Source organism: Chinchilla lanigera, unplaced genomic scaffold, assembly GCF_000276665.1.
Source record: "Chinchilla lanigera isolate Chin_1 unplaced genomic scaffold, ChiLan1.0 scaffold00015, whole genome shotgun sequence".
NCBI lineage: Eukaryota > Metazoa > Chordata > Mammalia > Rodentia > Chinchillidae > Chinchilla > Chinchilla lanigera.
Genome location: NW_004955416.1, coordinates 14,671,957 through 14,688,271, shown reverse-complemented (window position 1 = coordinate 14,688,271; position 16,315 = coordinate 14,671,957). Strand labels below are relative to the sequence as shown.

General features: G+C 40.5%; 1 protein-coding gene and 1 pseudogene across 1 annotated transcript in view; one reads left to right on the top strand and one right to left on the bottom strand.

Moving 5' to 3' along the window:
• The window catches only part of Crtc3 (CREB regulated transcription coactivator 3), a gene marked incomplete at its 5' end in the record, with an annotated part of 96,589 nt that extends 80,608 nt beyond the window's left edge, over positions 1-15,981 (bottom strand). Inside the window, 1 exon segment of the mRNA XM_013512506.1 lies at positions 15,883-15,981. Within this exon segment, the coding sequence (XP_013367960.1) occupies positions 15,883-15,981 (99 nt within the window).
• LOC102028963 lies at positions 8,389-10,142 on the top strand (annotated as a pseudogene).
• Positions 15,982-16,315: the final 334 nt, after the last annotated feature.

Sequence of the window (16,315 nt, the reverse complement as noted above, 5' to 3'; positions counted from 1 at the left end):
AGTGGCATAAGCACCTGCTTGGCAAGCGCGAAGTCCTGAGTTTGATTCCTGGTACCAAAAATTTAAAAATAAAAATAAAAGACCTTGACCTTTTACTCATCTACCATGCAGCCTCTGTACTGCCCCACAGTTTCATTTTTAAAACAAAACATATACTGTCACATTAGCCTTAGTTCCTTTCAGATAAGTCACTGGTTTTATCAGCAGATAAACTCAGAAATTCCCACATCTTCCAACTTTCGAGGGTTTTTTTTTGTTTTTGTGGTACTGGGGATTGAACCAGGGCCTTCACACTGAGCTCCATCCCCATCCCCAGTCCTCTTTTTTATGTTGAGACGGGGGTCTCACTAAGTCGCTAAACTGCCCAGGCTGAGTGCAGACTTGTGATCCTACTGCCTCAGCCTCTCAGAGTACTGGGATTACTGGTGTGTGCCACCATGCCCAGATCTTTTTAAAAGGCACACTCTCACTGTGTTGTCTAGGTTGACCTTAAAACTCCTAGATTCAATCAGTCCTCTTTTTTCAGCCTCCTGAGTACTACACTTGGAATTAGCTGGGACTATAGGCGGGTACCATCACAGCTGTGCACAACTCAGTCTTCTGAAGCACAGTCAGGAGTGATACTTCAGAGACCTCAAGTATCCATGCCACCGCTGGCTCTCCACAGCATAAACAATTGGACCACGTGGAAGGCAGAATAAAAATGGCAATACTGCAGTTGCTCAATGTTCTTACTCAAGTTCTCATGGATACAGATGTTCCTAATTCAGTGTGTGGGGCCAACATTTCCTTGCTCTTTCTATAATTTCAAACAAAGGCTTTATTCCAGACAACTAGAGATTCATGAGTTGTCTACTTTTCTCCCTTATTCTATGTCTTTCATTCAATACATATGGTTAGATAAAAAGGAAGGAGGAAAAAAAAGCACAATTCAAATTTGTATTAAAAACATGACAACCATATTCTTGGTCACAATTCCTATTTTGGGACAGATGCACATTCCAAAACTATTAAGCAACCCGCTAACTTTCTGTGCGTCTCACTATTTCCTTAGGCAGAAGAGAAGAACATGCTGCTGGAAGGAGAAATCAAAGGCAAGCTGGGAAGCTAATCACAGACAGACAAATCATGGCTGCAGAACACATACTTTTTGGGAGGTGTAGACACCTAGACAGAATTTAGAGACAAGGTCAGAAAACATCGCTCTCTGGAAAAGAAAATAAGACATAACATAAAAGAGATGATATTAGTAATCAGTGAAAATCTTTTCTGGACATAATTCATGCTAAAATAATTTATAAATGTGTTCTTCCAAAGCTCATGCAGAAACCCAAGGTCACTGCCCTATCTTATTGTATCTAATAGTATTTGGATGAAAGAGTATTGCTTCAGGGTCACCAGAGAGCATGCTGTACCCAACAGCAGGGCTGGCTAAGGTTAATGACCTTGTGAACAAAATTCCCTCTCACTTTTAAGTTTTAAACTGATGACTCTGCCAAAAAAGCCACAAACTATGACAAATGAAATATACAAACAGAATCCCGTTAGTGGCTTGGGAAGCAATCAGTTATCTATATACTTTAGTTCCCTTAACACACTCTAATTCCCAAATCCCTTGATCAACATCTCCATGCCTCCAATGACCTCAGTTTATCTTACAGATAATTATGGCATCTTATAATAATTCTGTATCTTACACACAGAAAATCTGGCTTACAGAAGTTGAGAAAATACCCCAAAGCATAACTCCAAAGAGTGAGAAAGCCACACAAGACTCTGACATCCAGCCTACACCCCCTCATTACACAGCTCACCACAGGCAGGGCCCACAGCAGCAGAGACTCAGAGAAGTCACTGCCCAAACCCCAGGAAGCACCAGAACTAAACGAGAGACAGTCAGGAAAAATGAGGAGCTGCGAACTGATCCTAGAGGTACAAACACAATGTCTAAAGCCCACAAGATGGCACAAAAGCTACTCTGAGGTCTCCATAAAGACTGACTAGTCTTTATGACTTCCCCAAAGCTCCTTTGGGGAAGTCCACAGGATGCCAGGTCATCTGCAGCACTGGCAAAGCAGCTCTCCTTTAGTAAGGGGCAATGTTGGATGCAGGCTGCCCAAGCCTCTGAGCCTGGCCACAGGCTGATGGGGTTAAACACAGACCAATGAGACTGCAGACTTCTGTGGAGAGACCAGCTTATTCCTTTCTGTGCCTAATTACAGAGCATGCCCCCATAGCAGGTGCTCAAAAAGAGTATCTTTGCATGAAAGAGAAAAGAAGCTAACTCCTCTACCATGAGCAGAACAGAAAACCAGCACAAGGGCAGACTGTCCATTTAAAGGACCACCTGGTTTTAAGTGTGGGAATACAAGACTCAGCCTCACCACATAGCAATACAGAGCTGCTGTGACATTCTGCCAGCCACAGATTTGGTTTTCCAAGTGTCCTCTTCTGAAATGCACGCAACTGAGAGTAAATTAAGTGGAGGCTGAAAGTTCTTCCTAAGAAACTTAATCAGGATGGTTATTTAGCTACAACACAGGAATTTCATTAGCTGAAGAAGGAAAGGAGGGGTTGAAGGGAGAGTAGGGAGATGGGGGGAAAAAACAAAACAAAAAAAGAAGTTATGTCATACACAGGTACAGGTTCTCTATGGTGAATGTGATTGTTATGTGTATCTAAAATGTACCAATAAAATCTAATTTAAAAAAAAGAAAAGGAAGGAAGAAATAAAGGATCACCTTAAAGCACTGGGCTTTTAAGCTGTTCATAGTGGGACACACCTATAATCTTAACATTTGGGCAGCTAAGGCAGGAGAATCGTGAGTTCAACATCAGCTTAGGGTACACAGCAAGTTCAAAGCCAGCCTGGACCACATAGCATGACCCTGCCTCAAAAAAAACAAAACTCAAACAAAAAAAAACAACATTGCACTGAGATTTTAGATAAGGTGAGAACTCACATTATGTTTACAGTATATACCTTATAGATAATACATATTGCATGTGTTGTAAGCTATTACAAATGTGATCTTTTTTCTCATTCATATAGTCTAACTACTCACTGATAATATATCTAACAGGGTTTTTTTGGGGGGTTGGCTGCTGACTGAGCAGGTTTTTGGCTATGCCAGGAATCCAACTTAGGGCCTTGCTCATGTTAGCTGAGTACTCTACCACTGAGCTACATCCCCAGCCCATATAGCAAATAGATTTTCCAAAGAATTTAAAACTTTTTTTCAAATGGTTGTTTTTTAATTTAAATATTTTGGGGGGAGAGTTGAGACATGGTCTTGCTATGTAGTTCAGGCAGGTCTTGAACTCACTATATAGCCCAGGCTGTCCTCAAACTCACAGTGATCCTCCTGCCTCAGCCTCCTGAGTGCTGGGATTACAAGCATGTGCCACCATATCTGGTTAAATTTTATTTTTTTGTACCAGGAATTGAACTCAGGACCTCACATTTGCCAGGCAGACATTGTACCACTGAGCTAAATCTCCAGCCCCCAGCTAAATTTAATTACTGATTATAATTATATATTGTTCTGGTTCAATTTCTGCTTTTTTTAACTTACTGAGAATTTCTCTGACCTAGTGTGTGACTTATAAACACTATGAACAAATAGTGAAAAGAACCTAAATGTTAACAATAAATGAGCAGCTGAGTAAACTATGGCACATGGATGTGATGGAAGATTGTGTAGTGACTAAATAAGGCTTTTGAGGACCACTTCAACGCAAGGAAAAATGTTCCTGACAGGGAAAAAGGAAGCTACAAAACCATGCAGTATGATGCTGATTCACTTAAAAAATACTTAAAATCATAATAGAACTACTGAAAGACAAGGTCAAAATATGAATAAAAGTGCTACCTGTTTTCTATACTAAGCAAGCATCACATTTAGAATCAGAAAAAAATGTTTATAAAGTTTCTCTATAAATATCTGAAGGATATTTTTTTCTTTCTAAACAATAAACTATAGGGAATACATTTTGGTATAGAGTAATCATAATTTGTTAATGGCATTATTTTCCATCACCTTTATTTTGAATACTGGCTTAGTCATCATACTGAATGAAAAATCTACAGTCACATCTTGACACATTACTATTTACTAGGAGTTTTTGTTTTGGGAATTTGTTGCTATGTTGTTTCATCACATAAAAATCAAATAATGCTGTGACAATTACCAAAGCTATCTCCTGTTCCCAAAGGGATTGGCACATGGCACAAACTCAGTAAGTGCTGGCTATCACTAGCAGTAACATTCTGAGATAAATACTGTTACTTATGTTTTGAATAAAAACAAATTATCAATCTTCTTTTTTTAAAGAGCCTCATGAAATTCTGAAAGGAAGTATGGTAAAGGAAAGCCACTGAGATTGAACCAGGAGCCAAAGACTTGACCATTAAATCCTGGCTGCCTAATACACCTGCTCTACAAACCCGGGCCTCATTGTGCCCATTTGTACGACAATGGCCCTCGGCAAAGTCACCCTTCTGGACCAGGTCCTCCAAGCCTCTGCTGCCATGCAACAAGGGCTTTCTCCCTTGGCCACCAGACTGTCCTCTAAATTAGTTAGAACTTATAAACCCTCAATTATAAACAAGATGATGCAGCCAGGCATGGTGGCACATGCCTATAATCCCAGAACTTGGAAGGCTGAGACAAGAGGATTGTTGTGAGTTCAAGACCAGCCTGGGCTACAAAGTGAGCTCAAGGCTGGTCTGAACTGCATAGCGAGACCCTGACTCAAAAAGACCAAAAAAAAAGAAAAAGAAACAGCGCCTGCCTGGCAAGCACAAGGTCATGAGTTCAGTTCCCAGTACTGGAAAAAAAACAAACAACAAAAAAAGATGCAATTTTGTTAAAATGTAGATATCAAAGATGTAAACAGTGCAACTGGCTTCTGGAAATATAGTTTAAAAGGACTAGGTAAGTTACACGGAGGCTATGAAAAGGTACAATTACACACACAGAGCCCCTTTCTCTGTGGCTGCCTGACAATCAGGACACACAGCCAACAGGCTGGAACACGCTAGGGGAAGGATCATCCCACCTCTAACCAACAGGGACAGGTCTCGCCCTCAGAGCAGAAGATAATGCCCACTTCCTCGTCTGTCTTCAGTGCACATGGGCCAGGTCCTGCCTAGAGAGGGGAGGGCTGTAACCTCAGCCTCCCTGACTGATTGTGAGGGATTATCAGAAGATGACCTAGAAAGCTGGTTTATGTTTACTCCTTTGAGAAGTCTGTGTTCTCTGTATAAAGGCCCACTGAGTTAGAGGAAAAGAATGCGCTTTTAGATCTTCCATTAGGATAGAAAATTGGTCTTTAACCATATTAAAATAGTATTTTGCTTACCAACCAATGTTACAGTAACAATCAAGTAAAATAGAAGGCATGGAAGCAGTGTATAAACTCCAAATGATTCTACAAACATAAAAGACAGGAGGGTTCAATTGTATTGTATATGATGGTGACTACAATTAGTAACATACTGTACACTTGAAAACTAACTAATCTCACCACAAAAAATAAGGATGTGAGCTAATTCATATGTTAATTAGCTTGATTTAATATTCCACATATATATCAAAACATGTATACCATAAATATATATAATTGTCAATTAAAAATAAATATACAGCATAAAACATATAAGAAGTATTGTGTGAAAGTAAACAATTATAGGCAACTTAACTTGAATCAAAACATGTGCTTCTGTACCATGTTCAGAATTGGAACCATGTTTGCAATTAGATTCCACATTAATGAGGTGTCAATCTACTGATTCAATGTAAGCCCACTTCAAATCCAGAGGCTCTTTTGTAGACATCAACAAGCTGATTCTAAAATTTTGTGAAAAAGCAAAGGAAATAAAATAAATAAAGCAACTTTAAAAAAGAACAAAGTTGGAGGATTTTACCTGATTCCAAACCTTCCTTCCTATAAAAGTATAGTCATCAAGACAGTGTAGTGTGAGCAAAATGATAAACAAAGAGGCCAATGGAACCGAAGACAGAGTCCAGAAATAGACCTACATATGTATGGTCAACTGATTTTCCACAAAGGTGCCAAGGCAATTCAATAGGAAAAGGAAAGTCTTTTCAACAAATGGTGCTGAAACAATTCACTATCCCTATGCAAAAACAGTAGGCCTCACGCCCATACCTTATACCACAAAAAAACTGACCCATAATTAGCTACATATGAAACCTAAAGCTATATAGCATCTAGAACAACACACAGGAAATAAATCTTTGTGAGTCAGATAAAGAATTTAGATTATGTAGCTCAGTGGTACAGTGCTTACCTAGTATGCATGCGGCCCTAGGTTCAACCCCTCCCACTGCAAAAAACTAAACACAGAATAAGAATTTAGATAAGATACAAAAAAGCACAAATTATAAAAGAACAAGATTTATAAACTGGACCTCATCAAAATGTAAAATTTCTACTAGTCAATATTTTGTTAAAGTGAAAAAACAGACACAAACTAGGGAAAATATCTGCAAAATATATATCTGATAAAGAACTAGTATCCAAAATATATAAGGAACTCTCACATTTCAGTAACAAAATTAACAACTCAATTTAACAACTGGAGAAAAGATATGAACAGATACTTCATCAAAAAATATGTAAGAATGCCAGCTCAGCATACAAAAAGATGCTTAACATCATTAATCATCAGGAAAATGTGAACTAAAGCCACAATAACATACCACTACATCCACATTAGAACCACCAAAATTATACAAATTGAAATACCCACCTCCTCACACTCAATTGGGATGGCTACTACTGCAGAAAAAAGCTGGCACGGTAGCACAGATCTGTAATCCAGCCCTTTGGGAGGTTGATGCAGTATGTGATAGTGAATCCTGATATGCCAACTTCACTGGATTAAGAAAAGCCTGGCAGGGCCAGGGACATAGCTCAGTGGCATAAGTGCCTGCCTGGCAAGTACAAGATCCTGAGTTCAATTCTTGGTACAAAAAAAAAAAAAAAAAAAATGCCTAGCAGATTAGTAGAACTCCTGGATGTGTCAGGGTAGGTCTTAGAGGCAGTGACCTTAAGTACATCTGGTCTCTTACCCCTTCCTCTCTGACACTGTTCCCCTGCTCTGCTTCCTGGCCAAGATGAACTAAGCATCTCTGCTCTGCCATGGCCTTCGTCCATATGTTCCTGCCTTGGAGCTAGCTGACCACGGACTGAATCCTCTGTAGCCGTGAGCCAAATTAAACCTCTTCTCCTTTAAACTGTATGTGCTGGGTATGTGTCCCAGGAACAGCAAAGCTGACTAATGCACAGGAGGATCGTAAATTCGAATCTTACCTGGGCAACATAGTGACTTAATGTCTCATTTAAAAAGGGGAGGTTGCACCTGGGAGATAGAGCTCAGTGTCAAGGCCCTATTCAATCATTCAATCCCTAGTACCACACATGCAAGAGCAACAGTGAGAGCAGGAGAGAAAAACAAACACACAAATGGGGGCTGGGTATTCAATAGTATGGCATTTGCATTGCATGCATAAGGCCCCAGGTTTGATTCCAGTATGGCAATTAAAAAAAGACAAATAGGGGCTTGGGATTTAGCTCAGCGGCATCTGCCTGGCAAGCGCAAGGTCGTGAGTTCGATTCCTGGTACTGGAAAAAAAAAAAAACCAAAAAAAGACAAACAGGATATGATTCCACTTATATGAGGCACCCAGAGTAGTCAAATTCATAGTGACATAAAATAGAGTGGTGTATGACAGAGGCTGGAAAAGGAAGAAATAAGGAGTTGTTTAAAAGTTTAGTTTCAGTTTTGTAAGGTAAAGAAGTTGTGGAGACTAGTTACACAATATGAATGTTTTTAATGCCACTGGGATGTATATTTCAAAATAAATAAGATGATAAATTGCCAGGTGTGGTGGCACATGGTCTGTAATCCCAGCACTGTAGGAGACTGAGGGAAGAGGATTCCAAGTTCAAGCCTAACCTAGGCAATTTAGTGACTTAGACCCTGTCTCAAAAATTTTAAAAAGGGTTGGGGATGCAGCTCAGTGCAAAGGCTAGGTTCAATCTACAGTACCATACAAAGGTAAAGGATAGGGCTGGGGATACAGCTCAGTGGCATAAGTGCCTGCCTGGCAAGCGCAAGGTCCTGAGTTCAATCCCTGGTACCACAAAAAAGAAAAAAAAAAAAGGTTAAGGATGGGGGGAAAGTTTATGTTATATGTTTTTTGCTACAATTTCTTTTTAAAACCCTGAAATATCAAGTATTAGAAAAGATACAGGGGTCACTGGAACATTCACATCCTGCTAGGAAGAATGAGAAACAATACAGCCACTTAGGAAACCAGCATGGAAATTAATTATAAAGTTAAAGTTAAGGGACACAATCAGTAAATGGGCAAATTCAAATGAACTGAACAGACACTTCTCAAAAGAAATACAGTCTGTGGCCTAAGCAGGGAGCAGGGAGCTGAGGAGGAGGTGTCCCCAGGCATGCTACCCTCTGTGGTTACGGGCTGCACTGAAGCTAGGACACTCTTCCACACACCTTGTCACCCATATGGCCACCATGATAAGGAGTGAGAAGTCTTTCCACCAGCGCCTGGTGGAGTGGAAGCTCTTCCTGGACCACCTGAGAGTTCCTGGGGGTGCACTGTCAAGAGCTGGGGCCTGCGAAATGCCATTTTCTCAGTCACCTGCTCCTAATCCAGGCCATGCCCCAGTAAATGCTCTGCTCTGGAGATCAGACTCCCTCCCATCTTGGGTGTGTAGCTATAGGGGAGAAGGTGATAAGTGGACGCAAGGGTGGATGTGGCAGCACAAAGCAGGACAGGTACTGAGCCATCATCACCCAGCAGGATTGAGACAGCACTTCTTGGACTGTCCAGGAAGTAGTTCTGTAGCAGAAGGTCGGATCCTGCTCTTTCACCTAGTCTTTATGGGCTCTTGACTGCACTCTTCTCATTTACAATGTGGGCTCTGCTTCAGATCTTAATGATGAGGTTCCAAAACATCATGTTCAGATGCCCAGTCCAGGACTTAAATATTTTCCAAAACCAATGACTGCACTGGAATATACATTTTATGTGTCTCATCCAAGTTCCTATGAAGGATGCATTAAAGACCTTAAGAAATTTCTGAAGATATGCTCTTTAGAGGAACAGAAGAATCTCACCAACTGTACTGATATCGTACTTTTTGAACCAAAGGATCTAGTGTATGTCGTATGTCTGCTTCCCATTTTCCTACTTGTAACATACAGCAGTACAAATGATCCTGACTTTGGCTATTCCCAAGAACAACCTTGTATTAGTGTGAAAATGAACAGAATAACTGGATTAAAGCTTGAAGGATCACCAAGGATAGAACATGCTTCAAAGGAGGAAAACATAGCAGCTATATCAACTCATCCTAATGATGGACTAAGACTTATTTTCATATCATGAAGAAAAGCTAGATGTGGGGTGGGGCTGGGGATTTAGCTCAGCAGCACAGCTCCTGCTTGGCAAGCGCAAGGTCGTGAGTTTGATTCCCGGTACCGGAAAAAAACAAACAAAAAAAGCTAGATGTGGGATATCAACAACCACTAGTTGCAGTTTAGATCTCCTTTGGATCTAACCGCCCCAGGAAAGAAGTATCAGCTGAGTGAAATTTGAGGGATCAAGAAACTTAAAAAATGTGGACAACTGACACATTTTGGGGACAAGTTGCATTCAAAATCCCAGCAAGTGTCTACTTATCTTTTTTTTTTTTTGGCTTTTTGAGACAGGGTCTCACTATGCAGCTCAGGCTGGCCTTGAGCTCACTTTGTAGCCCAGGCTGGTCTCAAACTTGCAATGATCCTTCTGCCTCAGCCTCCCGAATGCTGGAATTACAGGTATGCACCACCACGCCCAGTACTCCTAGCAAGTATAGTGTTAGTAGTATGTCTCCCCAGAAGAAATGTTGTGTTTTCTGTCTTCTGGAATTATGAGAGCTCCTAGGAGAAAGGTGGTGTTCTACCTGACACTGGGCTAGCATCATAATAAGCTTCCAAATTACAGTGTTCAGGGTCCCCTGAAGTAATGGCCTGTCACCTATGCTGTCCTCTGAACCAGGACACAGTAGCCAGATACGGACCAGTGAACACCTGGTTCTGAGCAGGTAGGCTGAGGGTCTTGACTTCTTTTTGTTTTGTTTTGTTTTGTTTTTTGAGATAGGGTCTTGCAATGTAGTGCAGGCAAGCCTTGAAATCACTATGCAGCCCAGGCTGGCCTCACGGTGATCCTCTAGCCTCAGCCTCCCAAGTGCTGGGATTACAGGCGTGTGCCACCGTACTCATCTTTCTTGTCCTCTTTTTGTAATATGGTTTCTTTGCCAAGTCTCCAAAGCTTAATGTGCTGTACAATGTAAATGTTTTATGGATTCAATACTGGTTAACTCATATTTTGATGCCAACAAAATTTTAGGGGTAAAATTGTACCTGGCCAACATTAAATGATGTTATGGCTGCAAGAAATGTGTGGAGAAGCTCTGTACATAAGGAAAAAAAAAAAGTAAAAGTGGATCTGAAAGTGTTTTTTTTTTAAAAAGGAACTAAGCCAGGCATGGTGGCCCACGTCTATAATCTCAGCACTCTGGAGGCTGAGGCAGGAGGATCTTGTAAGTTTGAGACCAGCCTGGGCTACAGAGTGAGCTCAAGGCCAGCCTGAAACGCATAGCGAGACCCTGTCTCAAAACGGAAAAAAAAAAAAACAAAAAAAGGAACTAAAACTGGCCAATAAGTATGTGAAAAATTGTTCAATACTTTACCCATCAGGGAAATGCAAATAAAAACCACGTTAGCAACTCTGTCTCATTCCAGTCAGAACAGCTGTCATCAAGAGTGCAAATATATAATTAATTAAAAAATCCACTCTGCCCATGAGAATACAAACTAGTACAGCCACTGTGGAAATCAGTATGCAGTTTCCTCCAAAAACTAAAACACTGACTTATCACGTGATCAAATTATACCACTCCTTGGTATACACTCAAAGGAATCAAAATCAGAATACTATAAGGACACTTGCATACTCATGTTTATTGCAGCACTACTCACAATAGCCAAGATATGGAACCAGCCTGGGTACCCACCAACAGCTGGACAGATAAAGAAAATGTGGGGGATGTATACACAATATAGTATAGGCAGCCATAAAGAATGAAATTTTGTCATTTGCAGAAAAACAGATGGATCTATTTTTAGACAGATCATCATGCTGAACGAAATAAGCCAACTCAGACAGAGAAATATTGCATGTGCTGCCTAATATGTGGAAGTGGCTGTACTAGGACAAGAAAGTAGAAGAGAGCCAGACGCAGTGGCGCACGCCTGTGATCCCAGCACTTGGGAGGCTGAAGCAGAAGGATCACTTCGAGTTCAAGGCCCGCCTGATCTAAATAGTGAGACCCTGTCTCAAAAAAAATAACAAAAAAAAAAGCAAAGTAAAAGAAAGACTATCGTTAGACAAAAGGAAAGGAAGAAGGGGGAGAAGGTAGGGGTGTAGAGCACATAATGGGGGGTAGTATGATCAAAATATGAAATGTAATCACATATATTTACATTTTTAAAAATTTATTACAATAAAAGATACACTGCTATTAATTCCTCTCAAAATACCCCCCCTCGCATCAAACACATATATCCCATCATTCTTGCCACTTTCTGAAGCAGCTCTGGAAGTCCTCTTCCCTGAATGTCTTTAGTTGCACTGTTGTGACTGCTTCAATGTCCTGAATATATTCAAAGCATTTACCTTCTGTGGTCATTTTGAGTTTGGGGAACTCAGAAGTCGCAGGGTGCCAGACATGGTGGATAAGGCAATAAGAACATACCATGATGTTTTATTTAACAGAAATTGCTATAAATGTTTTGAATTGACTCAGGACGCTGAGGCAAACAGGAAAAGGCACTTGCCAAAGCGGAGTTCCACAGCTAAATTCAGAAAATGGCAAGAATGATGGGTAAGTGTTCTCAAAGACTGGCCAGGCATGGTGGTGCACAGGGGTAACCCAAGCACTCAGGAGGATGAGATAGGAGGATTGCCACAAGTTCAAGGCCAGCCTGGGCTATATAGTGAATTCAAGGCCACCATAAACTACACCACAAGAACCTGTTTCAAAAAAAAAAAAAAGTGTGTCCAAAGAGAGGAGTATTTTGAGTAGAATTCATGGCAATGTGTCTTTTAATATAACAAAAATTTTTTGTAAAACTTAAATATACCTTATATCATATGCATTGAAAACCCTCCCCAAATGTGAAACTAGGGTAGGGGGCAGGGCAAGGGGGTAACAAGGACAAGGGAGTGAAGATGATCGAAGTACATTATGCACATGTGCAGATCTGCCAGAATGAAACCCACTGCTCTACGTAACCAACACATACCAATAAAAAAAGGTGTGGAAAAAGAAAAGTTAAGGGAGGCAGGGGTGTGGCTTAGTGAAGGGGCTTGCCTAGCATGCTCTCTGAGGTCCTGGGTTCCATCCCCAGCATCTCAAAAAAAATTAAAATTTTTAACTTTTTTATCTTTTTTTTTTTAACTTTTTAATCTATGATCTAGCAATTCCACTATAAAGTACTTACACAAAAATTGCATATGAATGTTAATATTTATTAATAATTGCTAAAATCTTGAAAACAATCCAAATTGCCTATCAACTAATGAATAGGCAAACAAATTATATACACACAGTGGAATACTACTCAGCAATAAAAAGGAATGAACAACATATAAATGCAATGTAGTAGGTTGAATTATTGCCCTCCAAAAATATATGTTTAACTCCTAACCCCCAAACCTAAGAACATGAGTGCCCTCATTTGGAAACAGAATCTTTGCAGGTGTAATCAAGTTAAAATGAGGCCACACTGGAGTAGGGCGAACCTTAAATCCAATGACAAGTGTCCTTATAAGAGAAATGAAAAGGAGGTTTACATCCAAGGGCTCTCAAACACCTGAGCAAGAAGGCCATGGGACAAGGGAGGCAGAGATGGGGGCGAGGTCACAGAGCTACGAACTAAGGCCTCCAGCAACCAGCGCAAACTAGGAAGAGGCAAAGATGGACCCACCAGAGCCCTCAGAAAGAGCCCAGCCCTGCTGCTGCCTTCATACTTCTGAACTCAGAACTGAGAAGATAACTTTCTCTCATTTTAAACCACCAAATCTGTGGTATTTTGACAGCAGCCGCAAGAAAAATATGTACATGTAACAATGCAGATGAATCACAAATATGGAAGTTAACTGAGAGAAGACTCAGAAGATTACATACATCCAATCCCATCCACAGGACCCTCGGGAAAAGGCAATACTACAGACTGGGGTCTCCAGAGGCCACAGGTAGGGTGAGAACCGATTACCCAGAACTCAAGGGAAATCCTGTGGTGAAGGAATTATTCTATAACTGTATTGTGGTGGTAGTTACACGGCAGAGAGTTATGTATCTTAAAAAGATAAATTCAGGGCTGGAGATACAGCTCAGTGGTAGAGCATTTGCCTAGTATGCCCAAGGTCCTGGGTTCAGTCCTCATCACTAGAAAAAAGTTCAGAGCCAGGCATGATGGCACACAACTGCAATCCCAGCACTCTGGATGGCTGAGGCAGGAGGATCACAAGTTCAAGCACAGTCTGGGCAACTTAGTCATTTAGTGAGACCCCGTCTCAATATAAAAAAAATTTTAAAAGGGCTGGGGATATAGTTTAGTTCAAAGGTCCTGCATTCAACCCCCTAGTACTGCAAAAAAAAAAAAAAAAAAAAAAGGTAAATTATACCTCAAAAAAGGTAAATTATACCTCAAAAAAGTTTACTTAAAAAATGTGCTTCTGGGATTCTCTTTTTTCATGAGTTTATCAAGAACATTTCTGCCTGGAAGACGGTTCCCACTTGCCTAGGAAGGGACTAATGTGAACACTGAGATAAAAACAACTGGTGGCACACAACTGTAATGTCAGCTATTCAGGAGGCTGAGGCAGGAAAATAACAAGTTTGAGGCCAGGCTGGGCAACTAAGTGAGACTTCATCTCAAAATAAAAAATAAAAAAGGCTGGGGTAAAGCTCAGTGAGAAGGGCCTGGGTTCAATTCTGAGTTCAAAAGTATGTGGGGGGTGGGGTGGGAAGGGTAACTTTAGAGTAGAGAAGTCTGCGAGAGCTATGTCAGTTGATAAAAATTCAGTAATAGAACAAATCCAAACCCCGTGCCTAATGTGATACAACAACAGCATCACTCTGTGTTACTCCTGCCAAAGAGGCATGATGTAAATCCATCCACAAAGGTACCACACATAAACCCCAACTCAGGGATACTCTACAAAACAACTGGCCTGTAACCTCTGAAAGTGGCAAGGCCACAGAAGTAAAAAATAATAACGTCAAAAATAAAGGACCTGAAAACTGTTCCAGACTAAAGGAGACTACAGACTATAATTAAATATGTGTGGTTCTGAACTGGGTCTTTTTGCTATGGAAAACTGCAGCAGGACAAAGAGATCTGAGGATGATAATAATGTATCACTGTTAATTTGTTGATGTTGATGGCTGTGTTTTAGTTAGACAGGACTGTCCTTACTTGTAGAAAATACATGTGAAATACTTGAGGGTGACAGGGGGTCAGGTCAGTGACTTTCAAAGCAAAAGTGTTGTTTATACCTATAATGTCTAGCTTCTCTGTAAGTCTGTGATTGTTTCAAACAAAAAAAGACAAAAAACAGGCCCACCAGGGCCACATAGTGAGTTCAAGGCCAGCCTGAACTACATAGCAAGACCATGCCTCAAAACAAAATAAAAAAAAGTATAGGTCAAGTATTCCTTATCTAAAATATTTGAAACCAGAAAGCCCTGAGGTTTCACAGTTGTTCAGATGTTGGAATATCAGGCATATATTTAACAGGTTAAGCATCCTGATCTAAAAATCCAAACTCTAAAATTTTCCAAAGCACTCTGTATATCACCACAATTCAGTTTCTAAAACAAAGAAAGATAATCATGATTTTAGAAGGGAGAGACATTCGGAGGAATCAAGTTATGCTTCATCTTAAAGTTTGTACCTCAACTCTAAGACCAAATCTTAAACTGTGTAGCCACAATGACCACCTCTTAATTTTTCAGGGACCAGGATACCAAACTAGGCCTCATTTAGATCTTAACACAACAGTACTAGATACCATTGTCTCAAACACCAATTCTACATTGTTTTGAATAATGCTCTTGGAGTAAATGATTAAAGCACTGGACACTGCCCTAATCTAAGTGCACTACAGACCACTTATCCACACCTTAGACCTGCTCTGTCCACGAGGCAGGCATTAGTCACATGAAGCTACAGAAATGTGGCCAGTCCCACCTGATGTGTGCTTAAAAGATAAATTACACAAAATTTTTAAAGATTTAGTATCAAAAAAATATGTGAACTATACCATGTCCTTTATGTTGGTTACATGTTGAAATGATCATATTTTGGATATACTGGGTTAAATAATTATTCAAATTACTTAAATTACATTAAAATTATTTCCATCAGTTTATTATTCTTTAGTGTGGTACTGGAAAATTACACATGACATACATGATTCACATTATATACAGTACATCTGTTTGTTTTCCAGTGCTGGGGATTGAGTCCAGGGCCTTACACTTAACAAGGAGGCACTCTTCACATTATATTCCAGAGGCTACTGCCTCTGACCATTTGTGAAGGGGCAGAACTACGCAGAAAAGCCATGAAAGTGAATACTGGCAGACTTCCCAGAAGGCTGAAATGTATCTAGGCCCAGATTATCCTTCAAAATCTAATCTTTTTAGGACTAATCTCTACCTATCTCTTTACATTCCACTCAGCGTCAAGAAAGTACAATGCACTGGTACCTGAAACTCTGAGGCGCTGCTCCGCAGCTGGCTCACGTTTGGTAAGGAGCCTCCGTGGTACTGTGTGAGGCGCAGTTGCTGAAGCTTCTGAAACTGAACCTGGAAACAAAGCAATTTCAAGAATATTCAGAGATGACAGCAGCAGTCTGAAAGGTGCATCAAAGTGTGGTGTTCTCAGTAGAATGGTTCAAGAATGCACATGCTTTTTTTTTTTTTTTTGAGACAGGGTCTTGCTGTGTAGTTCAGACTGGCCTTGAGTTCACTATGTAGCCCAGGCTGGCCTCAAATTTGCAGTGATGCTCCTACCTCAGCCTCCCAAGTGGTGGGATTACAGGCTACCATGTCCAGCTTAGACACAATCTTTAACAACAATAGAACACTCTCATTTTTGGACCAGGAATCAAACTCAGGACCTTGCACTTGCCAGGCAGGC